The 27,492-nt window shown below is 60.6% G+C and overlaps 2 protein-coding genes across 2 annotated transcripts in view; one reads left to right on the top strand and one right to left on the bottom strand.

The window, feature by feature from the left end:
* Nucleotides 1–27,492, bottom strand: part of SRM (spermidine synthase) — a 292,467-nt gene that overhangs the window by 186,706 nt on the left and 78,269 nt on the right. The gene's annotated exons all lie outside the window — the stretch shown is intronic.
* CASZ1 (castor zinc finger 1) lies at nucleotides 721–19,083 on the top strand. The gene is made up of 12 exons (XM_032758899.2): nucleotides 721–1,206; nucleotides 6,137–6,971; nucleotides 8,105–8,173; nucleotides 9,945–10,035; nucleotides 10,892–11,056; nucleotides 12,112–12,284; nucleotides 12,486–13,327; nucleotides 15,623–15,758; nucleotides 15,944–16,007; nucleotides 17,260–17,414; nucleotides 17,505–17,627; nucleotides 18,562–19,083. The coding sequence occupies exons 1-12, from the start codon at nucleotides 762–764 to the stop codon at nucleotides 18,902–18,904; spliced, it is 3,441 nt and encodes a 1,146-aa protein (XP_032614790.1). The 5' UTR covers nucleotides 721–761; the 3' UTR covers nucleotides 18,905–19,083.

The following is a 27,492-nucleotide window of genomic DNA, read 5'->3' as shown; positions in this document are numbered from 1 at the left end:
GAGATTGAAGAACACGGAGGCCTTTGGGAGGGTCCTGAGCGGCTGGGAGAAAAGGAGATCTCTGCTCTCTGCTGGGCAGGGTTGGAGTCAGGTGGAGCCCAGGGACCTGGCCTGGCAGAGGAGCCGCCAGGGGTTGACGTGCTCAGGTGGGAGGGTGCCAGCCAAGTGCTGCCGGGACAGTGAGGCAAGAGGCTGGCACAAGCTGGTCCCTGGCTCTCTGTGACTCCTCCCCGGGAACGTGTGGTGAGGCAGGACGCTCCCAATTGGAGCCAGCCGCCAGCAATGCCACGCTGTCCCTTGACAGCCTGACTGCATAGCCGGCTCCTTAACCTCCCTGGGCCTCAGTTTCCTTGTGTGTCAAAGGACACACCCCCTCCCAGGGCCCAGCAAGCCTAGGAAATGCCTCCAGGACCTGGGCGCCCCTTGTAGTTGGAGAGTCATTCATTCATTTGTTCATTTACAGACTAGTTCTTGAACTACCTACTCTGTGCCAGGCACTCTGCCAGGCTCAGAAAGTAGAGTGATTCTCAAGCACGGCCAAGGAGCTCAGAGACTAGTGCGGGAGATAGACATGTGCCAGGCAGTCTCAGGGCAGTTTGATGGAACTGTGGCCGATGGGGGAGGCCTGCAGCTTAGGGGATGCAGGGCTGTTCGGGAGGGTGGGTTGTGCTTGGCCTTGCACGCCTCTGACCTCCGTGCCCTCCTCCATCCCTGCAGCTGAGGGCACCCGGTGCACGGACCCGCCTGCAGGCAAGCCCGCCATGGCGCCCAAGCGCAAGGGTGGCCTGAAGCTGAACGCCATCTGTGCCAAGCTGAGCCGCCAGGTGGTGGTGGAGAAGCGAGCTGACACCGGCTCCCACGCGGAGGGCAGCCCATCACGGCCCCGGGACCAAGAGCGCAGTGGCCCTGAGTCTGGGGCAGTCCGGGCCCCCCGCAGCGAGGAAGACAAGAGACGGGCAGTGATCGAGAAGTGGGTGAACGGGGAGTACAGCGAGGAACCAGCACCCACACCTGTGTTGGGGCGGATTGCCCGCGAGGGCCTGGAGCTGCCTCCTGAGGGTGTCTACATGGTGCAGCCCCAGGGGTGCAGCGATGAGGAAGACCACGCGGAGGAGCCCTCCAAGGACGGTGCTGCCCTGGAGGAGAAGGATTCGGACGGGGCAGCCTCCAAGGAGGACAGTGGCCCCAGCACCAAGCAGGCTTCAGGTGGGTGCCCGGCCTTCAAAGGGAGGCCAGCAGGGGAGGGGCAGTGTGTCTGGTGAGCACACCCGACTCCTCACTCCTGCTCTAAATACCGGCCCCTCATCCCACCCAGGGAGGACTCCTGGAGTGGGAGAGACTAGGACAGGGAGGGGCATCCCAGGTGAGAAGGGAAGGGCTGGAGCTGCCCCCCACACAGTGGGTCTTCGAGAAACCACAGGCAGAGGGGTGGACAGGTGGGGGGGGGGGGGGGGAGGGAGGGATAGATGGGTGGGTGGATAGATGGACGGATGGGATAGATGGCTGGACAGATGGTGGGTAGGTGACTCTTTACACACACCCATGAGGCCTGAGCTTACCGGGCACAGTACCTGGCACAAGAGGGGCACGGTGGTCAACAGCATGAGCCTGTGAGACTGCTGTCTGCGCATTCTGATACTTACGGAGCTTTCTCAGAGGAGCCCAGGACAAGCTTTGTTCTCCTGCCACTCCCCTTGGCCTCCTCTTCCTTCCCTACACCGCTGTCCCTGGCCCTCCCAGCAGGACATCTCAGGGCCACACGGATTGCCAGCCCAGCCAGCATATCCTCTTACAGCCAGCTGCCCCAGCCGCGGTCCCCTGGCTGACCTCTCTCCCACGAGGCACCGAGGCCCTGCTCTGCTGATGTCTCCATGTCCTGGGGATCCAGAGCAGCCTTGCTCACCTTCTGCTCAGGGCAGGGTGGGCCTGGGGTTCCAGCAGGCAAGGGGGTCGCCAGGACCACAGCCCCCAGGTCTGGGCCTTCTCTCTGCCCCAGCCTCCTTCTCAGCCTTGTGCCCGGTGCCCTGCGCCTCCCCTGCCCGCTCCCCTAGCACTTCCCCTGCAGCGAGGGGCGCATCTCCTCCCTGCGCGGGGAGCCCTGCGCAGCCACATAATTATGCATATAAGATATAAACAGAGCTGTTTAATTATCCTTCGCCACATCAGTGACAGAGTAATTAACAAACATTGCAAGATCAATGAGGAAAAGTGTGACCTTCAGTTTCCTCTGATAGGAAAAGCCCTTGCCGTTGCCAGACACAAGGTGATTGTGCTGGGCCTGAGGAGAGGAGAGGAGAGGAGAGGGACGCGACAAGGGCCACCGTCCCCTCCACACCCCCACCCAGGCCAGCTCTGCCTGCAGCTGACGGGGAGCGGAGTGGGCCTCAGCCCCTGCCTCCTTCCTCCAGGGGAGTGGAGAGCGGAGAGCGGGACTGGCAGAGGCGGGCCTGGAACTGCCAATGGCCTCAGGGACCCAGGCCTCGCCCCCTCAGCCCCGACACTGGGACTGCCTGCTCAGCGCTGAGCACTGGAGGAGACAGACAGCAGAGCCTCGGCTGCCTCTGTGGGCTTGGCCTCCAGGCCACCGTCTCTGGGCCCTGGGCTTGGCCATGCAGGCCTGTGGGCCCCCTCAGGGACCCCTGCCTGGTCCCCTCCCTGTGCAAGCTGCCTGCCCTTCAAAGCCTCTGTTTCTCTGCCATATATAGCGAGGGCTCAGCTGCCTCCAGCTATTTTTAGCCCCTTTCCCTGGTCCCTGAGCCACTGAATCCAACAGCCAGAGCCCACTCCTCCCGAGCTGGGCCCCTAACCCTGTGTAGCTTGAGGCCAGGACAGCGGCTGACCCGCCAGCCCCGCCCCAGGGGAACAGCTGTCTGTTGGTTTCTTGAGTCCCTCCGTGCACCCTGGGTGCCAGGTGGCTGCCTATGGCTGTCCTCTCCTCCCCTAACCGGGTCCCAGGCCCTCCCCGGAGCCCACAGCCTCTCCTTCCACATCCCGCCAGGTGTCCTCACCTCCCCAGGCCCAGTCCTGCCCCTTTAGAGCCCCATCCCAGGTATCTCTGAGGATCCCAGGCCTGGCAGGTTCGCCTGGGAGGAGACCCCCCAGCCACGCCTTCCCTTGGCTGTGTAGTCAGCCTGGGGTCCTGCTGCCACGAGTGTGCCCACGTGGCTGGCTTGCACACCAGCAGAGAGAACATGGTGTCCCCCGGGGGCCATGCAGGTCTCGGTCTCGTGGGTGCACCTAACCCCGATGCAGGGCATGGCACACGGGAGGCATGTAGCATGCAGGCAGTGAAGAGGCAGGTGTGCGTGTGCACTGGGGTCACGCCTCGGCCATGGGGTGGGGCATGTGCAGAAGAGGCGGGTCCACAAGAACAGCTCAGAATTAGCCTGGGACTGACCGCCTTCTCCCTCATTCCGAGAGACCCAGGTCAGGGGTTCGGGGGGTTGTGTACCTGTGTCTGCAGAGGTGGGAAGGCTGCTAGGGATGGGAGCTGGTGAGCCCGAGTGAGTGCAAGAGTGTGTGAGGTGTGTGAGTGTGTGGTGTCTGTGTGTGAGTCTGTATGAGTGTGTGTGTCGTGTCTGGGTATGTGTGTTTTATGTGAGAGTCTGCATGTGACTGTGTGGGAGTGAGCAAGTATATGAGTTTTATGTGACTGTGGGTGTATGTGAGTGTGATTGCGTGTGTGTGTGTGATTGTGAGCGCATGACTGGGTGTGTAGAGTGTGTGTGATTGCATGTGTGTTGTGTGTGATTGCGTGCATGTGACCGTGTGTAGGTTTATGTATGTGATGGCATGTGTGTGCATGTGACTGTGTGTATGTGCGGGTGAGAGTGTGTGATAAGGCATGTGTGTGTTGTATGTGATTGCATGTGACTGGGTGGGTGGGTGTGAGAGTATGAGAATGCACATGTGTGTTGTATGTGATTGTGAGCATGTGACTGTGTGTGGGGGTGGGTGGGTGCCAATGTATGTGTGTGTTTTATGTGATTGCACGTGACTGTGTGGGGATATGAGAGTGTATATATGAGAATGCATGTATGTGTTGTGACTGTGTGTAGGTGTGTGAGTGTATGAGAATGCATGTGTGTGTTGTATGTGATTGTGTGCATGTAACTGTGTAGGGGTGTGTGTGAGAATGCATGTGTGTGTTGTAGGTGATTGTGAGAATATGGGTGTGTGAGAGCGTATGAGAATACATGTGTGCGTTGTATGTGATTGTGTGCATGTAATTAACTGGGTTTATGTGAGTGTGTATGTGATGGCGTGTGAGTGCATGTGACTGTGTGTGGGTGTGTGAGTGTATGAGAATGCATATGTGTGTTGTATGTGATTGCATGTGACTGTAAGAGTGTATGAGAATGCACGTGTGTGTTGCATGTGATTGTGTACATGTGACTGTGGGCATGTGTGTCAGAATGTATGTGTGTGTTGTGAGTGCATGTGACGCTGTGGGTGAGAGTATGAGAATGCATGTGTGTGCTGTGTGTGAGGGCATGTGACCGTGTAGGTGTATGTGAGAATGCATGTGTGTGTTGTATGTGATTGTGTGAATGTGACCGTGTGGGTGTGTGTCTGAGAATGCATGTGTGTGTTGTATGTGATTGTGTGAATGTGACTGGGCGTGTGTGAGAATGCATGTGTGTGTTGTATGTGGTTGTGTGAATGTGACTGGGTGTGTGTGAGAATGCACGTGTGTGTTGTATGTGATTGTGTGAATATGACTGTGCAGGTGTGCGAGAATGCATGTGTGTGTTGTATGTGATTGTTTGAATGTGACTTTGTGTGTGTGTGAGAATGCATGTGTGTGTTGTGAGTGCATGTGACTGTGTGGGTGAGAGTATGAGAATGCATGTGTGTGCTGTGTGAGTGCATGTGACCGTGTAGGTGTGTGTGAGAATGTGTGTGTGTGTTGTATGTGATTGTGTGAATGTGACCGTGTGGGTGTGTGTGAGAATGCATGTGTGTGTTGTATGTGATTGTGTGAATGTGACTGGGTGTGTATGAGAATGCATGTGTGTGTTGTATGTGATTGTGTGAATATGACTGGGTGTGTGAGAATGCATGTGTGTTGTATGTGATTGTGTGAATGTGACTTTGTGGGTGTATGAGAATGCATGTGTGTGTTGTGAGTGCATGTGACTGGGTGAGAGTATGAGAATGCATGTGTGTGTTGTGTGTGAGTGCATGTGACCGTGTAGGTGTGTGTGAGAATGCATGTGTGTGTTGTATGTGATTGTGTGCATGTGACTGTGTGTGGGTTTGTGTATGTGCGTGTGTGTTGATGTGTGAGAGTGTGTGTGCATGTCACTGTGGGGAGGTGGCTCCAGGCTTCCTGGTGTGCCCAGGGGTGGCCACAGTGGGGAGGCTGCACTCAGGCCTGCCCAGACTCCTGCCCTCCCCGGGTGGCCCAGCCTTGTGTGATTGCAAGTGACTGGAGGAGGCCAGGGGCTTGGAGGACGTGTCCAGGTCCTATGTCACAGGCCAGGGGCACATCCACACACCTGTGCCCCTGGCTGAGCTGTGTTGTCAGGGACCCTCAGCACCTGGGAAGGTGTGGGGAGGCCAAGAGGCCAGGTCCTAGGAAGGCTTGGAGTGGACCCTTCATCTGCCCAGGGGGTCCATTTGTGGGGTTAAGGGAGGTCCTCCAGCCAGGCCCACCCTGACCCCGGCCAGAGCATCTTCCTCACCCGTGGGCTCCCACTCAACTGCCCACTGGCCCACGTCCCTACCTGTCCCCGGTTCTTGCCGCTCCCTGTCCTGGGAGGCAGGTTGGGATCTGGCCTTACTTCCAGTAAAATGACTTCTCTTTCATATTAGGCCAAGGCAAGAGAGCGGAGACATTTATGAAACTTTGTTTAATGTACTGAAAAGCCATCGGCCAGAACATTTAGGAAATTGATTTTCCTGGCATTGATGAACTCGTTTTATTTTACCCCAGTATTAATTACTTTTTTTAAAACAAATTAATTTAAGAGTCGTAAAACCTAACAAGTGAGCCAAACGTCCATAGATCATGTCCTGCTCCGCCCCTCCCCACACTGACCCCCTCCCTCTATGGGTGGGGGCCCCCGGTGGGGGGACCTCCTGTCCCTCCCACTCCCTCCCAGAGGTGATGTGCCCCCATCCTCCTCTGCAGGAGAGGCCTCCTCGCTGCGGGACTACGCGGCCTCCACCATGACCGAGTTCCTCGGCATGTTTGGCTACGACGACCAGAACACGCGGGACGAGCTGGCCAGGAAGATCAGCTTCGAGAAGCTGCACGCAGGCTCCACCCTGGAGGCAGCCACCTCCTCCATGCTGCCCACCTCCGAGGATACCCTCAGCAAGCGGGCGCGGTTCTCTAAGTATGAGGAGTACATCCGCAAGCTGAAGGCTGGAGAGCAGCTCTCCTGGCCGACCCCCAGCACCAAGACCGAGGAGCGAGTGGGCAAGGAGGTGGTGGGCCCCCTGCCCGGCCTGCGGCTGCCCAGCAGCACAGCCCACCTGGAGACCAAGGCCACCATCCTGCCCCTGCCGTCGCACAGCAGCGTCCAGATGCAGAACCTGGTGGCCCGGGCCTCCAAGTATGACTTCTTCATCCAAAAACTGAAGACCGGTGAGAATCTGCGGCCCCAGAACGGGAGCACCTACAAGAAGCCATCCAAGTACGACCTGGAGAATGTCAAGTACCTGCACCTCTTCAAACCCGGGGAGGGCAGCCCCGACATGGGCGGGGCCATCGCCTTCAAGACGGGCAAGGTGGGGCGCCCCTCCAAGTACGACGTCCGGGGCATCCAGAAGCCAGGCCCCGCCAAGGTTCCGCCCACCCCCAGCCTGGCTCCCGCACCCCTCGCCAGCGTGCCCAGTGCCCCCACCGCCCCCGGGCCAGGGCCAGAGCCTCCTGCCTCCCTGTCCTTCAACACTCCCGAGTACCTGAAGTCAACCTTCTCCAAAACAGACTCCATCACCACGGGGACCGTCTCCACTGTCAAGTAAGGCGCTCCCCACCCCACAATACCCAGAGCCGGGAGCCAGACTAGACAGGAGGCCTCCTTCCTCACCGGGGTTGCCCGTGCTTGAGGACACACCTGCCACTCACACCTTACACACATCCACTGTGCATCCAGGCGCATGCACACTCAGGCTCCCATCCATGCGCTTCCACACACACAGGTGCGCGCCGCGCTCACGTTCACTCTTGCACCTACAGAACCATGCGTGAGCCCTCCTGCAGCACCCTGCCCTGCTCCTGGACCTGCACGTGCACCTCGCACACACCCCACACACACGCCCCACACACACGCCCCCCACACACGCCCACACTCCCAGGCACCAGTGTGCTCTGCCTTTTGCTAGCATGCACACCAGGACTGCGGCCACCCCCATCTGCCCATGACGGGCTTTCTCTACCTGCTGCCGTGAGCGCTGAATGCAGGCCTGTGGTTGGCTGAGAAAGCACCACCCTGGCTGGGGATGCTGGGTCCATGCTGGTGGCCCTGGCTCCTGGACTCAGAGCCTAGGCCCTGGGGGAGGCAGGAAGCACGGGTAGTGACCGGGGTGAGGTGCATACACCCTTACAGCCTGAACCCATGGGCAGGGGAATGGCCTGGGTAGTCAAATGGTGGATGGTGTGGGGCTGAGCGAGACCCTTCCCCAGAGCTCCTCCTGTACCCTGGGGAGGCTCCTGGACCCCAGGGGCTGCATGCGTTGGAGCAGATCGAGGTGGCACCTGCTGCCTGGGGAAGGATGCACTTCCCCTGCCCAGCTGCCTGCCCCCACCCTGAATCCCTCCCTGTTGGGAGGCCTGGTGCCCCTCAGCCAGCGGCCTCCTGATGCTCCCTGAATGCCAGGTGCCAAGCCCGGGCTTCTGTGGCTTGCCAGCCCGTGCCCAAGGGGGGCTCCAGCCCCACCTGCACGAGATGGCACTGCCCTCCCAGAGTTGGGCTCGTTGAACCTCTGGCCAGCTTCTGCCAGGGGTGTCCTCAGTCCCACCCTGGGTGCCTCGGACACTGCAGAGCGGAGCAGAGGGGCGGGGGCCTCAGGGCAGGGGCTGCCCACCAGATGCCCCTGTGACACGAGGCTGCCCCATCTGCTTACCGGCTGTGCCCTGTGTGTCTCTCGCCAGGAACGGACTGCCCACAGATAAACCAGCCGTCACTGAAGATGTAAACATTTACCAGAAATATATTGCCAGGTAGGCCCCTGGGGAGGAGCCTGCCGTGGAGAGAAGGTGGGGGGCCAGGACTGACCGGGCACTCTGAGGCCATTCGTTTGACATCTGACCTCTAGGGCCAAGGTAGCTGCCTCCTCCCATCCCCATCCACTTCAGTCCCTCCACCGCACCGAGGGCTGCCCTGCACACCCGTCTCAGAGCCTCCGTCCGCTCTGTGTAGTCCCAGCCACACATTCCCTCAGCAGCCTGTGCCCCCAGGTAGGGCTGGGGTCCCGACGCAGGGCCTAGCCACAGGTGAGTGCAGCTCCCCCAGCTTGCCTGGGTCCTGCTGTCACACAGAGCCTTGCGTAGGGTGCAGGCCACCGTGAAACTGTCAGGGTTGGGAAGGTAGAGGCAGGCCGGGTGCAGTGGCTCATGCCTGTAATCCCAGCACTGTGGGAGGCCAAGATGGGAGGATCACTTGAGGCCAGGAGTTTGAGATCATCCTGGGCAACAGAGTGAGACCCTATCTCTTTTTAAAAAAAAAAAAAAAGAGAGAGAGAGAGAGAGAAGGTGTGGGCTGTCATCCTCTCTGACACAGCCCAATGCACTTCCCCAGTGAGGCTCTGATACCACCTGACTCCACACCAACCTCTTTCCATCCCAAAGGCAGTGGGATTGGCAGTGAAGAGCCTTCGCCTCAACAGATTCCCCGAAATCACACAAATCACACCCCCGCCCCCACCCCACCCCCCACCGCCTGCCCTCTGATGGGGCAGCACACAGCGGCCGGCGCCTGTCTGTCCACAGATCTTCCAGGTTCCTCCCACCCGCTCTGTCTCTCCGACTCCATGTCCGGCTCTGTCTCTGCTCCCCTGTCCTGCTCTGTCTCTGCCCACCCCCATCCCACTGTCTCCGCCCCCCTGTCCCACTCTGTCTTCAGCTCTGCCCCGTGCTGTCTCCTCTGTGGTATTATTATTACCATTATTATTAGTGCCTCCGCAGATGGCCCTTTTGGCCACTTCAGCCTAAATATCTGTTTGCACGTGGTTTTCCCATTACAGTATGAGGTTTCTCTCTGCATCTCCTGCAATCTCACATCACTCTTGGAGGGGTACAGGCGGGCTGAGTCACCCCGTTCTCTACAGTCGTCATAGTGTGGCCTATCCAGAGTGGCCTCCCCACGGCTGGCCGTCACCATGGCTGTGGGAGGCACATCCCAGCGGCCCTGGGGCCTGGAGGAGGACGGGTTTCCTGGGAGGCAGCACAGGCTCCTGGTGGTGGTGGCGGCGGCTGGAGAGTGAGCTCCTTGCTGCAGGAAGCCAAACAGATGCTGTGCTTTAAAAATTCATAACTCTGCACTGTTTCAAGTGTCAGGAAAAGCCTGGGACAGAGAGAGCCCTTTAACACCTCTCAGCATCAGAGCCCGGGCTGGCCCAGCCAGGGTCTCTGCACCTGGCCAGAGCTGGGCGGGCTGGGAGTGGGGCAGGCAGCCCCTGCAGAAGAGACAGGTGGGCAGCCGAGGGGGCGCCTGCCTTCCCTTCCATCCCAGGGCTCGGGCCCCATCTGTCTCCCCCCACTTTGACTTTTGGCCACCTCAGTGTTGTCCTGCCCCCTTCTTGGGGCCAGGCCTCTTTGCCTCAATGGGCCTGGGATTCCCGCCAGGCCCAGTCACTTGCCTGGGCCTCTGCAACTTCACCTCCCCTCCGCATCCCATACAGGGCCCGAAGAGTCCTCCCTGGGGCTGGGGCCGGGGCTGGGGCTGAGACTGTCACCCACAGCAGGGCCCTGACCCCACCCCTCCTCCCTCCAGGTTCTCGGGCAGCCAGCACTGTGGCCACATCCACTGTGCCTACCAGTACCGCGAGCACTACCACTGCCTTGACCCTGAGTGTAACTACCAGGTACGGCCACAGCCAGATGGGCTCCGCCTCCCCGCCACCACCACCCCCGCCCCCGCCCAGCACAGCATGGAGGCACTTAGAAGTCTGCAGAGGGGGACAGCAGTCGGGGTGGGGGGATTAGTTCTAGTCGCACCACCCAAACTTGACTTGAGCAGGCAGAGGGCCTGCAAAACCACCAGCCTGCCCACATTCCCTGATTCCTGCCGACAGAGCAGCTCCTACCATTGGGGGCCAGTGACCTCCCAGTGGTGATCATTCCAGTTCCCTTTCACTGAGAGCCTCCCACGTGTCCAGGGCCATGCCAGCCAGCCTATGAGCCTTGCCTAATTGACTCTTTGCAGTGGCCTTAGAAGGTTAGCATTACTGCCCCATCTTAAAGATGATAAAATTGAGGTTCAGCCAGAGTGCCACTGTGCCCAAGGCTGCCCGCCGGTGAGCGCGGGGCTGGTGAGTGGGGGGAGAGTCGGGGCAGCCTGTGTGGGGTGGCTCCCTCTGGCTTGCCAGGGATCCCAGCCTGCCTTAGTCCAGAGGTGCACTGGGCGGGATGAGCTGTCAGCATCAGAGCCCCTGCCCTCAAGGCCTGGCCCAATGCATCGTCTGTGCTCCTGGGGATGGCCACTGGGGACCTAGGGGAGCATCGGGGAAGAATCTATGGTCCTAGAACCTTTGGGATGGTTCCCTCCAAGGGCTGGTGTGCCTGCCACTGGCCTTGGACAATCTGGGCTGCCTTGACCCCAAGCAGGGTTCTTTCTAGGGAGACCTGAGGCCAGCACCTGGCCCAGGTGCTCTTGGCATACGGGAGGAAGGGCGGAGGGGGAGCTCAGGCTCCTGCCCACGCGGCGCTGTCTCCTGGCAGAGGTTCACGAGTAAGCAGGACGTGATCCGCCACTACAACATGCACAAGAAGCGTGACAACTCCCTGCAGCACGGCTTCATGCGCTTCAGCCCGCTGGACGACTGCAGCGTCTACTACCACGGCTGCCACCTCAACGGGAAGAGCACCCACTATCACTGCATGCAGGTGCCTCCCACACCCGGGCCCGCCAGGCAGCTGCAGGACCCGCCCAGGCCCTCCCAGCTCTGAGCCCCTGACTCCCAGAGGCAGGGCTGCCCCATGGGCAGGGGCCTCAGTTGATCGGGAGCCTCTCTTTCCCCTGGCCCAGCACAGGGATGGCCAGCGAGCCAGGAGGGTCCTGGGGGTTCAGGCTTGGGCAGCGTCTGGTGGGCCAGGGTGGGGCCTTCCCCATGGCCATACTTGGTGTGGATGAAATTCAGTGAGCTGTTTATATAGACGGACATTTTTCAGGCTTTAACACCAAGAGCAGCATTGCAAATGATTCCTGAGGAGGTTTTTGTTTAATTCTTTGTTTTAATGCCACGCAGAGTCTGGGCTTTTTCAAGGTGTCAGGGCCAGGAGGAGCGACTTTGGGTTGCACATAGCAGCCTGTGCCTCCCCCGGTATTTGTCAGGGATTGTTATGGCCTCTGTGAACAACCTGGGCCACGAGGAGAGGGGGGCCACTCTCTGGGCTCTGAGATGGTGCAGACACTGGCACGGCCCAGCCTACGAGAGTGTTCAGATTCCACGGGTTTTTACTCAATATGGCAACGTTGCCTTCCTGGCCCGGCTGGGGTGGGGTGGGAGGGCCCCGTGCCCAGGGACTGTCCACTAAGCAAATCCCTGGGCTAAAGGTGACCTCCAGGGTCCAGCCCCTGTCCACCCACTGAGGGTTTTAGAGGTAGGGCCATGGATTGGGACTCAAAATCCAACTCCTGCAGAATGCAGCTCCCTCCCCTGGACCAAAAAGTGCCCTGGGTTTCCGGAGATGCCCTGACCCTCAGCACAGACGGAGCCAGGCCCCAGCAGCACTTGGTCCCTCCGTGGAGACCTGAGGGGTGTTGGAGGCTTTCTACTCTGCTTCCTACATCGACATCCCGAGGCCTCCAGTTTGAAGTCAGAGGTGCCAAAGCTTCCCTGAGCAGGGAAGTCAGTGGCCCCAGCCACACACAGTGGTGTCGACCTCGGCCCGGGAGCGCCTGGCCTCCGTTCGCCTGACTGCCATCCCATCCTGTGCAGGTGGGCTGTAACAAGGTGTACACAAGCACGTCCGACGTGATGACCCACGAGAACTTCCACAAGAAGAATACCCAGCTCATTAACGACGGCTTCCAGCGCTTCCGAGCCACCGAGGACTGTGGCACAGCCGACTGCCAGTTCTACGGACAGAAGACCACGCACTTCCACTGCAGGTAAGCGGGAGCCTGGCGGGGGCCTTCCTGGGCAGAAGCGGGGAGGGAAGGCAAGGACCCAGGCTCGTGGGACAGCTCAGGCCCCTGCCTTGGTGTCCAGCCTGGGTCTTCCACCTGGGGGACTGTCCCTCCCAGGGCCATGGTGGCAGCAGGGCGGGGCCTCCTCTGGGTCCCATGACAGGCTCCCAATGTCCCATCCAGGCGTCCCGGCTGCACATTCACTTTCAAGAACAAGTGTGATATTGAGAAGCACAAGAGCTACCACATCAAGGACGATGCCTACGCCAAGGACGGCTTCAAGAAGTTCTACAAGTACGAGGAGTGCAAGTACGAGGGCTGCGTGTACAGCAAGGCTACCAACCACTTCCACTGCATCCGCGCCGGCTGCGGCTTCACCTTCACCTCCACCAGCCAGATGACCTCTCATAAGCGCAAGCATGAGCGCCGGCACATCCGCTCCTCGGGCGCGCTGGGGCTCCCGCCCTCGCTGCTGGGCGCCAAGGACACGGAGCACGAGGAGTCCAGCAACGACGACCTTGTCGACTTCTCCGCCCTGAGCAGCAAGAACTCCAGCCTGAGCGCCTCCCCTACCAGCCAGCAGTCCTCTGCGTCCCTGGCTGCCGCCACTGCCGCCCCCGAGGCTGGGCCCAGCGCCACCAAACCTCCCAACAGCAAGGTCTCGGGGCTGCTGCCCCAGGGCCTGGCCGGCTCGATCCCCCTGGCCCTGGCCCTCTCCAACTCGGGCCTGCCCACCCCCACGCCCTACTTCCCCATCCTGGCTGGCCGTGGGAGCACCTCCCTGCCCGTGGGCACCCCCAGCCTCCTGGGTGCCGTGTCGTCTGGGGCAGCAGCCTCAGCCACTCCTGAAACGCCCACGCTGATCGCCTCGGGAGCTGGAGACTCGGCCCCCGCGGCTGCCGCCTCTGTCCCAGCGCCGCCCGCCTCCATCATGGAGCGGATCTCCGCAAGCAAGGGCCTCATCTCGCCCATGATGGCCAGGCTGGCTGCAGCTGCCCTCAAGCCCTCTGCCACCTTTGACCCAGGTGAGCAGACTGGGTCCTGCCCAGAAAGCAGGCACCTTCTGGACTGGGGTGGCCACCTGGCCTCAGGCTGCAGAGCAGAGTCAGTGGGTGTTTGGAAAAAGTGTCCGTGTGACCCCTGCCTGCCAGCACCCCCTCTTTGCCTGGCCTTTGCCCCCATCCCGTTGGTTTCTATGTGGGGCCCCTGGTTCTGGCTCCCCATAGTAGGGGGGCCATGCTTCTGTTTCCCCATCTGTGAGCTGGGGGCGATGGTCCCTGCCTCCTCAGCTGCCCCGCATCCCTGGGGCCACTACAGGTCCCCCCTCCCTGTCTGCTCACCCTCCCACATCCCAAGTCCACCCTGATGAGAGCAGGCCCAGGACCCCTGGCGTGCCGAGCGTTTCCTCCAGCTGACCTGGAGGGGGGCCAGTGTCCAGCCCATCAGTAGGGGGGCTGCACCTCACACCTGGACACCTCCAGGCCCAGGGAAGCCCTTCCCAGGCTCCCTCCTCCCTGAGTGCCATCCCAGTGGGACTTTCCAGGCATTGGAAGCCTTCTATTCTGCACTGTCTGACTTGGCAGCCACTGGCCACGTGTGGTTGTTGGTGCTTGAAGCTGGGTCTGTGATTGGGAAGCGGGATTGTCACTTTAAACGGCCACAGTTGGCCAGGGACAGCCATGTCAGACAGAAAAGGGCCAGAGCCCTGGAGTTGCATCTTCCTTCTTCACGCTGGTTCACTGAGGGGCACAGTTCTCTTTCCTGCCTCCCTATAATTTCATAAATTTTCCATTTAAAAAAAATTTCCCTCTATTTTTCTCTGGATTGGGGTGGGGGTATTTTCTGTTTACCTCACTCTTCTCCCAGTTTCCCTGCTCTGGGTAGTTCCTATTTGTTGAATCCTTGAGGAGAGTTCAGTTCACATCTGGGATGTGGCTCATTTCCCTTATTCATTCAACAACCACTGATGCTTGCTGAGAGCCAGGCTCCAAGCCGGGTGCTGGGGACACAGCAGGCAGGACGCCAGACAGAGCCCCACACCGTGGAGCCAGCAGACAGGGATGGTCTGTCCTGGGCACATGGTTAGGAAGTGGTGAACCAAGGCGCTGCCCGCAGGAGTGGGACTCCTGGGCCTAGATGCCCTGTTCCCATTTGAAACCCTCTCAGAACCAGCCAAGACTGAGGGTCCCTGTGGCCCAATCCAGGGCTCTGCCCACACCTTGCAGAGGCTGCCAGTGCTTGGCAGGGGAGCTGGGCCATGTTTTCCTGGGACCGTGGGCAGGTGACTTTGGAGAGCTGCTGGAATGTGGAGTCCTGAGGTCTGAAAACTCTCACAGGCCCAATAGGGCGCTCATGCCCGGCGCCGCACGGAGGGACCGCCTCCTGGTCCAGGCATGAGTGGGGCCTCGCTGGCCACGCCCCTCCATCCAGGTGCCTGATGGATGGGGCAGGGCCCATTCCGGGGCCACCTGGGCTCGGTGGCCAGACTGTCAAGTACTTTGTTTTCATTAGAAAAGTCTCCTTCTCCCAAAAGAGAGGTCAAGCACAGGGGAGGGGGCCATTTTATTTTTTAATAAAATGCCACTTGCTGTCTCTGAAGCAGCTCTCTGTCAGCTACAGCACCTTGGGGCAAATTAATATTTCCGTCACTGGGGGATTGTAGGGGAAGGCTCACTGGACAGCCCTGTCAGCAACTTCTTTTACCCCTGCTCTGCTGGCCTCCTGCGGCCTCACCCGCCCAGCTCCCTTCCTGACCCAGCTCGGCCCAGCCTGGCCTCGTGTCCCTGCCCCGGATAGCTTGACTGCGAGGTCACACGGTGTGGCCGCTCTGATTGGCCATCGGCCCCATCGCCCTGACACAGCAGAGGTCCTTCCCGGGCATGCTCCGTGCGGGGGCCGTCACCCCGGCAACCACGGGCTGGGGACCACAGAGGGGCCCTCCCAGTCCAGATCTGCCACTTTCCCTCAGCATTAACAGAGTCTTTAATAAAAGCGTAAGCGGCAGCCCCACAAATCGACTGTGACAGTTGGTGGAGAAAATGAAGGGCTCCCGCCCCCACCCCAGCCCCCTCCCCAGCCTCCCGCCCTTCTCCTCCAGGAGGCCCTGAGCCAGGACAACTTTGACATAATTTTGCAATAATTATCACTTGAAGAATTGCCACACAGGAGCAAGCGTCGCGAGCGATCACGTCAGCGGGAGAAGCGCTGACCAGCAGCCGGGGCCCACCCAGCCCATTGCCCTCCCTCCAGGGGGCACAGCTGTCTGTGCCCGGGCCAGGCCTTCAGCCCCTCTGACGCATCTTCCCTCCCCTCCCCTGCAGGAAGCGGGCAGCAGGTCACCCCAGCCAGGTTCCCCCCGGCCCAAGTGAAGCCGGAACCCGGTGAGAGCACCGGCGCCCCAGGCCCCCACGAAGCCTCCCAGGACCGCAGTCTAGACCTGACTGTGAAGGAGCCCAGGTGAGGCGAGGCCCCCCGTGGGAGCCAGCCCCGGGAACCGCACCTTGGAGCTGGAGCCCTGGGGTGGTCCTGCCCGGGCAGTTGCAGCGGGCACGGCTGGAGCCCCAGGGTCGGGCAGGGAGGGTGAGCCCCAGGGCCCAGGCCCCGGCCATCTGAGCTCAAGCCCCTTGGTTTGTGTGTTCTAGTAATGAATCAAATGGCCACGCAGTCCCGGCAAATTCATCTCTTTTATCCTCGCTTATGAATAAGGTAAGAGCCATCCATCACACGCCTCCCGTTCCCCCACCCAGAGAAATTAAAGCTGTGCTGGGGGGTGGGGGGATGTGTTTGTTTTTTAATGTTTTGCCTCTAATAAGATGAGTTTGTACCATTTAAATTTTGAGGCCATTTTTCATCGGATATAATTTCAGAGCCACTGCTTACAAATTAATTTAATGAACTGGCTGAAGAAATATATTCCAGCCTCTGACACCTTTTTTTCCCTTCAGATGGAGGGCTACAAAAGCTTTTCCAGAGCCCTTCAACTTCGTTCGTGCCTTGTTATTAATTTTATTTATTTATTTTATATATATTTTTTGTTTGTTTAAAAGGGGATGGGGGAGGGGGACTGAAGTGGGAGCAAAACATCAATTTCCACTTTTCGGGTTGAGTAATGGTCTCGGACGCCTTCCGGAGAGGTCGCTCCGGAATATTTATTTTAAATAATGCAGGGTCTTTGTAAATTATACATCATCTCAAATATATTTTTCCCCTTCACATGATACATTTGACTACAGCAAGATTAATTCAGTTACTGTACACAAGTGACTGCCCTGAGGAGGGGCCGGGCCTGGGCCGGACCTCTCACCGCAGGGCCCCAGCCGGGCACTCGGTGGGGAAGAAGCCTCGCTGGCCCGTGGTGTCCACTCCTTGGCCACTTGCTCTCTTGCTCTCCTTCCCCTTCCCCTTCCTTTGGCCTCCGCCCCCACACCCCCCTCCCTTCCCTTGGAGCCTTGCAATGACCCCCTCCCGGCCGCTGCAGCGAGCCTGTCTGGGTCTCGCCCGTGAGCCTCCCTCCCTCCCTCCCTCTCTCTCTCTCCTTTGTGGGCCTCCTCTTGTTCTCAAGGAATTCGTAGGGGTTCCCCCATCCCTCCTCCTTCTGCGCTTCTTTTGAAAACCTTCTGGCAGGAAAATAACCAGGGAGCCGCGAAGTCTGGGGAAAGATGGGCTGCAGCATGCACCCTGAGTCGCGGCCTCGGCTTGAGTGATGGATCCCGCAGCACAGGCTCATGTGGAGGAGCCCTGAGGAGGCCTGGCAGCTCCTGGGGTCGGGGCAGCGCTGCAGGCTCTCTGTTCAGAGAGGGCCCTGCCATAGACAGAGCCAAGTAGGCGGGCCGCATTCTCTGCTGGCTCTGAGGGCTCGGTGGGTCCCAGCAGCCCAGAGCTTCGGCTGTTGCTCCCCAGGCTGCCGTGTCTGTGTTCCAAGCTACCCCAGCCCCATGCTCGGCCTCTGTCCTCACAGATGTCTCAGGGCAGCCCTGGCCTGGGCAGCCTGCTGAACATCAAGGCGGAAGCGGAGGGGAGCCCCGCTGTGGAGCCCTCGCCCTTCCTAGGCAAGGCCGTGAAGGCGCTGGTTCAAGAGAAGTTGGCAGAGCCCTGGAAGGTGTACCTGCGCAGGTGAGGGGCTGCTGGCCACGTCCACCCATCCTCCCCCAACACCCGCCCTGGAGCCCCAGGCTCTCCTCCAACGCTGGCTCCTCTGGCTAGGTTTGGTACAAAGGACTTCTGTGACGGCCAGTGTGACTTCCTCCACAAGGCCCACTTCCACTGCGTGGTGGAGGAATGCGGCGCACTCTTCAGCACCTTGGACGGGGCCATCAAGCACGCAAAGTGAGTAGGGTGCTGGGGGCCATTTCCGCAGAGCCCCACTGATCCCAGCCTGGCTCTGGGGTGGGTGGGGCTGGGGCTGGCACAGCAGTTCGTTCCCGCTAGACCACAGAAGCTGAGCCGGCTTCTCGGAGATGCTACCCCAGCAAGGGTGGGCTTCCCATCCTCCTTCACACATGCAGCCCTCAGCCGGGGGCTCTGAGCCCCTGTCCAGGCCCTTCCTGGGGCCCTGAGCAACAGCTGCTGCTGCACCCACGTCCCCAGGGCAGCCATCAGTCCCAGCACGTGCTCCCTGCAGAGCAGGCCAGAGGGGCACAGAGCCCAGCTGGAGAGACTCAGCTGTGACCTGGAGCAGGAACCCTAGCTGAAGGCCTTTCCAAGCCACAATATTACATCTCTAGGTTACCTTTGACCTAAACATAATGACATGAATTTGTAAATCCCATTGAGTTAAAAGGCTTCGAGCCTAGCCGCCCACTTATAAGGGAACTCAGAACTTGCAATCGTTTAAAACAGATCTGCAGTGCTCCCAAGGCTTTTCCGACCGTATAGGCACCCTCAGCCGTAGCCCGCAGGGAAGCCTGCTGTGAATACTGAGAATCCTACCTTTAAGACCTCCGAGCAGGTTCTGGAAGGAAGGGGCTTCCTGGGGCAGGGCCTGCTGTCACACACATGGAGGAGCTGGGGACCGAGGAAGGGCACAAGTAGGAAGGCATTGTTAGGCCCAAGCCAGGAGACCAAGTTTGGAACCAGAGGACGTGGCAGTTTGCCCTCCAGTCCTTCTGTCCTGGTGGGGTCACAGGGGACTTCCGGAGCTGAGTGATGGAGACGAGTAGGGACGGACACCGGGGTCTAGGCCTGTGATGGGGTCACATGCGTGCCCCTCCACACCTGTCTTCACTGCCTCCCATGAGACCCCCTCTTCTACCTCTCACAGCTTCCACTTCCGGACAGAGGGAGGAGCAGCAAAAGGAAACGCAGAGGCTGCCTTCCCGGCCTCGGCTGCCGAGACCAAACCTCCCATGGCCCCCTCGTCCCCTCCGGTCCCTCCTGTCACCCCGGCCACGGTGTCCTCTCTGGAGGGGCCCGCTCCCAGCCCAGCCTCCGTGCCCTCCACCCCCACCCTGCTTGCCTGGAAGCAGCTGGCTTCCACCATACCCCAGATGCCTCAGATCCCAGCGTCAGTGCCTCACCTGCCCGCCTCGCCCTTGGCAACGACTTCTCTAGAGAACGCCAAGCCCCAGGTCAAACCCGGATTCCTCCAGTTCCAGGAGAAGTGAGTCCCTCGATGAGCCGGGAGTCCCGCGTTCCCCTCGCGTCTCGGGAGTAGGTGCTAGCAAGGGCGCTAGGAGGCCCTGTTCCTCACTGCGGATGGTGCTGCTGTCCCCAGCCTTTCTGGGGCATGGCCATCGGGTGATGTCCTTCTAGCCAAAGATGCTGCTGCTCCTACCTCACTGCCTGTCCCAGAGCAGGCCAGCCAGCGTGGGCCAATGGTGGTGGCAGTGGCCGCTGCTCCTGCAGGGCGTGTGGTGATCCTGCCAGGGCCAGCTGGGGTGGACTGGGCATGGTGGTCCTCAGAGGACAACTCCCAGCTTGACAAGGAGGGCTGCGTCTCCCTCCGGGCCTCCGTATTGGCCTCCTCTGTGGCTCACACCCATGGCTGAATCTCTGCAGGGCACGTGAAGTCACGGGTGGGGTGCGAGGGGGCCAGGCCCCTCCAGGCCGTCACTGGCCTGCACAGTGGTCTGAGCTCTTGGGTGGAAGGGACCCTCCTCACTGGATGGTGGTGGCTCCTTGCAGGGAGAACGGTGACTTTGTATTGTCATGTGTGCGGCTTCCTGTTCTCAATAAAAGTAATAAATTGGATTATTTATATCGCCTGAGTGGCAGCTGTCCTCCCTCTCTGAGCACCTGGGGCTGGGCCCACAGCATGGAAGGGGCCCGGCACTTTTCTCCATCCCCCCCACGAGCTTCCCCTCCCCCTTCTCCTCCCCATAGTAGCAGCTCAGGTTTCTCTGGCCTGGTCAGAGTGCCCACCGTGGGTCCCCTGGGAGGGGACTACATTGTTGCCAACCAGAGTGGAAGGCTGGGACCAGTGTCCTCCTGCAGCCCTCTGCATCCTGGAGGCGGCCCAGGGCAGGCCAGCACACCCGCTCTGCCCCAGCAGCAATCCCACTCCACCGGCAAGTGAGGTCTGAGTGGGTGGGCACCATGGGCCCCGAGCTGACCCTGGGGAGCCCAGCAGCTGTGAGCTCCCAGGAGCTGACACTAGGCACGCACTCCTGCTTGCTAAGGGCCTGTGGCAGCAGCACTTCCTGGTGGGGCCGAGCACCCATGTGCAGTCTGTCAGTCAGCCACATCCACGGTGGCGCCCATGCCACGCCAGCCAGGGCCTCACGGCACCCCGCCAGGGCTGGCAGCACCATCCTTATTTTCTGATCCAAGAAGTTATTACAGCCATCCTTATCTATAATCCTGAGGTGTGGCCGTGGAAACTACTTGTCCCAGCATGCAATGCTCTAGGCACCCTGCATATTGCAATCCCTGTGCACCATGCAGAGCTCCTAAAAGGAGGCAGGAATGCATGCTGGGATCTGTAGTCTCCGGCTGAGTCATCCTGTTGAGCAGGACGGCAGCCCAGGCCATCCCTCTTGGTGGTACCACTGGTCATGGGGGAGTGAACTGCAACACAAGTGAAGTCAGGACACCAGCAGGGAGGGCTTGGGAATGGCAATGACCTTCTGGGCTGTGGTTTCCTTCCAGCGATCCTTGCCTCGCCACGGACTGCAAGTACGCCAACAAGTTCCACTTCCACTGTCTCTTTGGGAACTGCAAGTACGTCTGCAAAACGTCTGGCAAGGCCGAATCCCACTGCCTGGACCACATCAATCCCAACAACAACCTGGTGAATGTGCGAGACCAGTTTGCGTACTACTCTCTGCAGTGTCTCTGTCCCAACCAGGTCAGCATGGCGGGACGGCCCAGGGGCAGAGTAGGGGGCAGGGAGGTGCAGGGCTAGCTCAGGGCACAGGATAGACACCTCCTGGCAGAGGCTCCGTTTCTCACACCTTGCTTAAATGGGCCTCCCAGACTCTGGGAAGGGCACCGTCTGCCCCTAGGCCCCTGGAGGCCCCTGGGCAGAGGACCAGATTGGTGCTAGTTGGTGAGGTCTAACCCCTGAGTGGTGACTCAATGCTGGGCAGCCACCGTGCCCTTGACATCATTCTTGCCTATCCTGGAACTAGCTTTATGCCCCCTTTCTCCAAAGCCCGAGAATTTTCGAACAGGCCCATTGTCCATGCCCACACAGGAAAGTCAGATCAGATTCACCTTAAAGGCCTGACTCCCAAGACCAGGAGGGGCTGCCTGAGGGGGAAACTGGGCCCAGAAGTGCTAGGATAGAGCAGCGATGTCTGCCCAGGTCTAGGCATATAGGGAAGAGTGTTAAAATAGATTCGCGATGTCTGCTCTAGGTATGGGATTGCAGATGGACTGCAAGGTTACCAGGCTAGGATGCTTTAGTGCAGTGACTAAAGGCAGGCACTGCCTTTTTTTTGAGACAGAGTCTCGCTCTGTCACCCAGGCTGGAGTGCAGTGGCGCGATCTCGGCTCACTGCAAGCTCTGCCTCCCGGATTCATGCCATTCTCCTGCCTCAGCCTCCCGAATAGCTGGGACTACAGGAGCCCACCACCACGCCCGGCTAATTTTTTTGTATTTTTAGTAGAGATGGGGTTTCACCGCGTTAGCCAGGATGGTCTTGATCTCCGACCTTGTGATCTGCCCACCTCGGCTTCCCAAAGTGCTGGGATTATAGGCGTGAGCCACCGCGCCCGGCCCTGCGCTGCTTTTTAACATGCGAAAAGTGTTTCTATGATCATCAGCTTCTGAGCAGAGAAGAACACGTGCCAAGGGCCCACCACAGCCTCAGGCCTGGGGCAGGCGGGAGCTCATGAAAGTCACACGCCTGTCCTGACCCTCCCATGTCTCCCTGCAGCACTGCGAGTTCCGAATGCGTGGGCACTACCACTGCCTCCGCACCGGCTGCTATTTCGTGACCAACATCACCACCAAGCTCCCCTGGCACATCAAGAAGCATGAGAAGGCGGAGCGGCGGGCAGCCAATGGCTTCAAATACTTCACCAAGCGCGAGGAGTGTGGCAGGCTAGGTACTGAGGGCTGGGGCTAGGGGCAGGGACTTGCAGCAGGCGTCAAGACCATGGCCCCCGTGGCCTGGGCTGCCTCTCCTGGTACCCGCGTCCTGTTCCCCACCGCAGGCTCCACGTTTTGTTAAAGGTGTCCCAGATATCACAGGCTAGGCACTGTCAAGCTTGTGAAACAGTCCAAACCCACAGAGCCCAGCAAGAAGGGTGGGGGTGACTCATGCAGGGCACCACCCCTCCACCCCCAGACAGCTGCCCTGGGACCTCATCGTGAGCATCCAGGGCCTGGGCGTGGTTCTGTTTTCCTTTTCTCATCAAGAAGGCGAGCAGGGAAGTCTTAGGAGTTCAAAGTTCTTTGCTCTGGGATCTCTTTCCATGGCTTTCATGATGAGGTTTTTGTCCGCAGTGAGCTACAGTTTGTTCGTCCATTCATCCATTCTGCAGTTACTTATGGAGGGACAGCTCTGTGCCAGGCTGGGTGCTGTCACGGGGTGGGGGTGGTGACAGTGGTGGCGACTCAGATCTAATGGGGAACGGTCAAGTTCTCTATGGGCTCAGCTGGAGCACCCGGGACCCGGAACCCAGGAAGGGGCTGCTGTGGCTTTGGGAAGGGAGGCCACTGATGCCCGAGAGGTAGCCATGCTGCTGGGAGCTGAGCCCCCTGGCCCCTGTGCACGGCCTGCTGATGGGGCAGGACTCTCCCTAGGAAGAGACCGGAACCCACGGGCAGGCGGGAGCCAGGCCGCCCGGCAGAGGCCCCTGGGCCGCAGGCAAGGCCCGTTGTGGCCTGGTGGTCACAGCAACAGGGGTGGGGGCTGCTGCAGTCTGGTCCTTCCAAAAGTGAAAGGTGACATACTCAAAGTCAACCGCCAGAAAAAGGAAACAAACCTTGCCTTCAAGTATGAATTCAAAAAGGAGTTCTCAGCCAGAGAGAGGACTGGTAGCCATGCCAATAAGCGTCAACACTCGCAGCCTGTGCTGTCCCTGGGCTCAGTTTACAGATGTCAGGGTATTCTGCAGTTGCTATTATTTACTCAACTTGTGGTGTTTTTGGTGATAGTTGGGGCCAAACAAAGCTGGGGGATGACAGAAGACACCTGGCTGGCCTGGGCGCCACGGCAGCGGACAGGCCCTCACCTGCCCCGCGATGCTGTTTCAGTCCCGCCTGCTCTGTTTGTTCTCGGCCTAGAGTGAGGCAGGGGGTGCTGGGGCCTGGGCAGAGGGGCAGGCAGCACCCCGGGCTCCCCAGCAGAGATGTGGGGACAGGTGGCTTCCTGGGAGGTAGCTGGCCCAGTGTGCAGGGACCATGAGGGTCCCTTACCCTGGAGCTGTGCACCTCCCTGTGTGTGGGCCAGGGGATGGGGGCCAGCCCAGCACTGTCACTCGCCTCTGTGCCAGGCTGGAGAGGAGGCCCAGGGTTTGGACAGCCAGGTGGCTTTGGACTTCCTGACCTTCCTCCTAAGAGTGCCACCTCGGCTCAGCGCCCTTTCCCCAGATACCATCTGCCTTATTGACCACACTGCCCTCATGCCCAGAACAGTGCCCAACAGGACCTGGAAGCCATGAGCGCTGGCCAGCTGGGGGCTCATGCCAGGTGGGGCTATGTCCACAGGTTGCAAGTACAACCAGGTGAACAGCCACTTCCACTGCATCCGGGAGGGCTGCCAGTTCTCCTTCCTCCTCAAGCACCAGATGACCTCCCACGCGCGGAAGCACATGCGGAGGATGCTGGGGAAGAACTTCGACCGCGTGCCCCCCTCCCAGGTGAGAGCCCTCCCCAGGTGAGAGCCACCCCCCCGCCCCAGGTGAGAGCCCAGCCAGGGTGACGGGAACGCATCATGGTCCCACGCTCACTCAGGCCTGTGCTGCATAGAGCCTCAGCTTGCCCTCCGTGGGCAGCATGCCCCACAGCCCCACTTCCTTAGGGACCCCTGTGTCCTTTCAGGGCCCCCCAGGCCTGATGGATGCTGAGACAGATGAGTGCATGGACTACACTGGCTGCAGCCCAGGCGCCATGTCCTCTGAGTCGTCCACCATGGACCGGAGCTGCTCCAGCACCCCCGTGGGTAATGAGAGCACCGCGGCAGGTGAGCGGCAGGCAGGGGCTGCTGGCAGGGCCAGGCCCCACTCCCAAAGCCCAGCACCGCTGGGTGCAGCTTGGGACAGAAGGTCCGGGGCACGCAGCCTCCGAGGAGGACAGGCTGGCGTGCAGCAGAGCCAGCTGGTCTGTGGGACTGGGTCACCGAGGCCCCTCCCGCCATCCTCCCACCTCCCTGTCGCTGCCCTTCGCGTCAGTTTCCAGGAGAGGACCCTGGGCCCGTCCTCTCTGAGCCACAGCGGGAGCAGCGCAGCCCCCTCCTCCTTCCTCTGCTGCCTCCCACCCGGCCTAGGCCCAGCGCCAGTCCTGCCCGGCACACCTGCCCACGTGACCCCTGGCACTGCCCCGCCTCTCTCTCCTCCTGCCCCCTCTTCTTGTGTCCCTCTCTCTGCTCATCCGTGCACACATTTTCATGCCATACCTGCTTCTGCCATCGGGTTTCTCATTTTGGTTCTTTCTGTTTGTTTGTTCTTTGTTTTGGTTTCTTTTTTTTTTTTTTTCTGCTTTTCTCCACCCTCTCCAGGCTGCCCGGCTCCTCCTCCTCCTCCTCTTCCTCCTTCTGCGGCCGCTGGTGATGAGGCTGCCCGCGCGGCCCCGCAGCCGCCAGCGACTCCATCCTTCTCGCCGGCCACGCTCCGGCCGCCCCTCCCCCACCTCCCCTGCCTCTTCTCTCCGTCCTGTCTCTCATACTCTCTGCTCAGTGCCACTCTCGGAGCCGGCCGGGGCCTGGCCCATCCCACCTGCAGCCCGCCCAGCTTCCCGCCCGTCACTGCCACTCCAACTCCAGTAAAAAGTGACGTCCCCCTAGTTCAGGATGCTGCAGGTAATGCGCACATGCCTTCTCACTGCTGTCCATCACCCCAACCCACCCTCCAGGCCACGCTCTGGGGCCTGACCCTTTACTGCAGCCAGCCAGGCCAAGGACGGGGCCGCTCTGCACCCCTCACAGCCAAGCATCCCCGAGACTAGAGAGCATGGTCTCCATCCGAGGGACAACTCCTCGTGGCTCCTGCTCAGTGCTGGGCAGGCCACAGCACTGCTGCCAAGGATTCTCCCTTGTTCACAACTGCTCAGAGTCCCAGAGATGGCTGATCCTGCAGAGGCCCTGTGGGGTCTGCCTTCCTCGGCCTGGGGCAAGGCAGGACCTGTCCCTTCTACTCTGAGGAGTCCCCCTGGGATCTGGCACTAGGGAGAGACAGAGGATGCTTTGGGGAAGGTCTGCTGGGATCTGGGACCTGCCCAGGTTCAGAGGGTCCAGATTCCAGCCTGAACCCTGGCCCACGCCCAAAGCTGAACAGTAAGGGAAGTCTCTGTGGACTCAGGCCCCGGCAGTGCTCAGGGGCAGAGGCACCTCCCATCTCACCCCCATATCTGATACCCACCGGGATGACATCTGCCCGCCCCCTCCCTTGAGCGTAGACACCACCCAGGCTCCGACTCCTCTGCTAATTCTTGCCTCACGTTCTGCCTGCGTACAGGCCCCAGGAGTTACGGCCAGGGCAGGGCCGAGCCTCCCCCTCCTCAGGGACTTCCGGCTGTTGGAAGCTCCACTCTGGCATAACCAGACCCTGTGACTTCAGACCCAAAGCCCCTCCTCACCCACCAGGTTTTGGCCCTTGCCCCCTGCCTGGGTGCCCCTACACCGTCACAGCCCTTAGTTTCTCTCCATTTTTGTCCACTCCGGGTGGGCGATGGGGCCTGGCCTGAAATGCGCAGGGCAGACATTTGGTGGCTAGAGTGACTGCTGGGCCTTCTAAGCAGGCTCTGGGGGAGCCAGGCAGGTCAGCCGTGTGGGAGGAGCCCAGAGGCTACCCACGCTCTGGTGGGGCTGGTCAGAGAGCTTCTCTTGCTTGTGGAGGGTGGCGTGGGGAGCCAGGACTAGCTGCCTGTGCCTCTGGCAGGAGCCGGCGCTTCCCCTCACCCATGGCCATAGGGGCACAGGTGCCTCCCAGAAAGGGTTACAACCCTGGCCTTGGCAGGGGGCATCCTAAATCCCAGGAAGCAGTCTGGGCCAGCTGGACATAAATGGGCTCCGCTCCCCATGGCTGAGCCCCCGCCCTGGTCCTGACCCAGGTAAATTACGGCTCTGAGCAGAGGGCAGAGGCATTGAGCTCCCTGAGTCCTGGTCCTCCAGCAGGGCTGCCCTCTCCCAGCCCTTGGGGTAGAAAACCCCAACAAGACCTTAAAGAACCTTCTGGTACCAAGGACAAGGTGCTCCTTAGGGCAGGGAGTTGCAGCCCCGCACAGCCCTGGGGCACTTGGCACCCCTACTGTGAGTAGGCAGCTCCCCCTGTGCAGACAGGCGCAGCCAGGGAAGCCGGGTAGCCGGCGGGAAAGGAGCCGGCCTGTCCCTCATTAGAGGCAGCTATAGCTGGCGTCTTGGCCCGAGTCCAACTTGGGTAATTGCACTCTGCCGACCTAGATTCCCCCTTCAGCTTCAATTAGCGCCAGGACGTGTCCTCACTTCCCACCCAAACTTGCCAGGAAGCAGCCACCACGTCCCCCAGAGCCGGTTGGGCTGCCACCTCCGGGGAGAGGCCTGTGTGGCCCTTCTGCAGACAGGGATGAGGAGGGGAAGCCCGGGACCCCTGCTGTGCTGGGGTAGGGAGGGGGCGGGGCAGGAGAGGCCGGGGAAGCCGAGGGCTCCCTAAATGCCGCCCTCCGGCGCCATGCCAGATCAGGGGTCCCGTGTGGGTGTAACCCTGTGGATGGTGCCCATGTGGGTCCCTCTTCTGCACTGACCTCCCTGCCCCTCCGCAGGGAACACCATCTCCATGCCGACAGCCTCGGGGGCCAAAAAGCGCTTCTGGATCATCGAGGACATGTCGCCCTTCGGCAAGCGGCGGAAGACGGCGTCCTCCCGGAAGATGCTGGACGAGGGCATGATGCTGGAGGGCTTCCGGCGCTTCGACCTCTACGAGGACTGCAAGGACGCAGCTTGTCAGTTCTCGCTCAAGGTCACCCACTACCACTGCACGCGCGAGAACTGCGGCTACAAGTTCTGCGGGCGCACGCACATGTACAAGCACGCGCAGCACCACGACCGCGTGGACAACCTGGTGCTGGACGACTTCAAGCGCTTCAAGGCCTCACTCAGCTGCCACTTCGCCGACTGCCCCTTCTCGGGCACCAGCACGCACTTCCACTGCCTGCGCTGCCGCTTCCGCTGCACCGACAGCACCAAGGTCACGGCGCACCGCAAGCACCACGGCAAACAGGACGTGATCAGCGCCGCGGGCTTCTGCCAGTTCAGTTCCAGCGCCGACTGCGCCGTGCCCGACTGCAAGTACAAGCTCAAGTGCTCGCACTTCCACTGCACCTTCCCGGGCTGCCGCCACACGGTGGTGGGCATGTCGCAGATGGACTCGCACAAGCGCAAGCACGAGAAGCAGGAGCGCGGCGAGCCCGCGGCCGAGGGCCCCGCGCCCGGGCCTCCCATCAGTCTGGACGGCTCCCTGTCGCTGGGCGCCGAGCCGGGCTCGCTGCTCTTCCTGCAGTCGGCGGCCGCCGGCCTGGGCCTGGCGCTGGGCGACGCGGGCGACCCCGGCCCGCCCGACGCCGCCGCCCCCGGGCCGCGCGAGGGCGCCGCCGCCGCCACCGCAGCTGGGG

Source organism: Hylobates moloch, unplaced genomic scaffold, assembly GCF_009828535.3.
Source record: "Hylobates moloch isolate HMO894 unplaced genomic scaffold, HMol_V3 SCAFFOLD_9, whole genome shotgun sequence".
Taxonomy (NCBI): domain Eukaryota; kingdom Metazoa; phylum Chordata; class Mammalia; order Primates; family Hylobatidae; genus Hylobates; species Hylobates moloch.
This window is presented reverse-complemented; position numbering and strand designations above follow the sequence as displayed.

Coding starts and splice junctions, on each gene's coding strand:
- CASZ1 (XM_032758899.2), top strand. CDS start 762: ATGGCGCCCAAGCGCAAGGGTGGCCTGAAGCTGAACGCCATCTGTGCC. Junction 10,036..10,891: donor ACCCTGAGTGTAACTACCAG/GTACGGCCACAG, acceptor GTCTCCTGGCAG/AGGTTCACGAGTAAGCAGGA. Junction 17,628..18,561: donor GGGGCCATCAAGCACGCAAA/GTGAGTAGGGTG, acceptor TACCTCTCACAG/CTTCCACTTCCGGACAGAGG.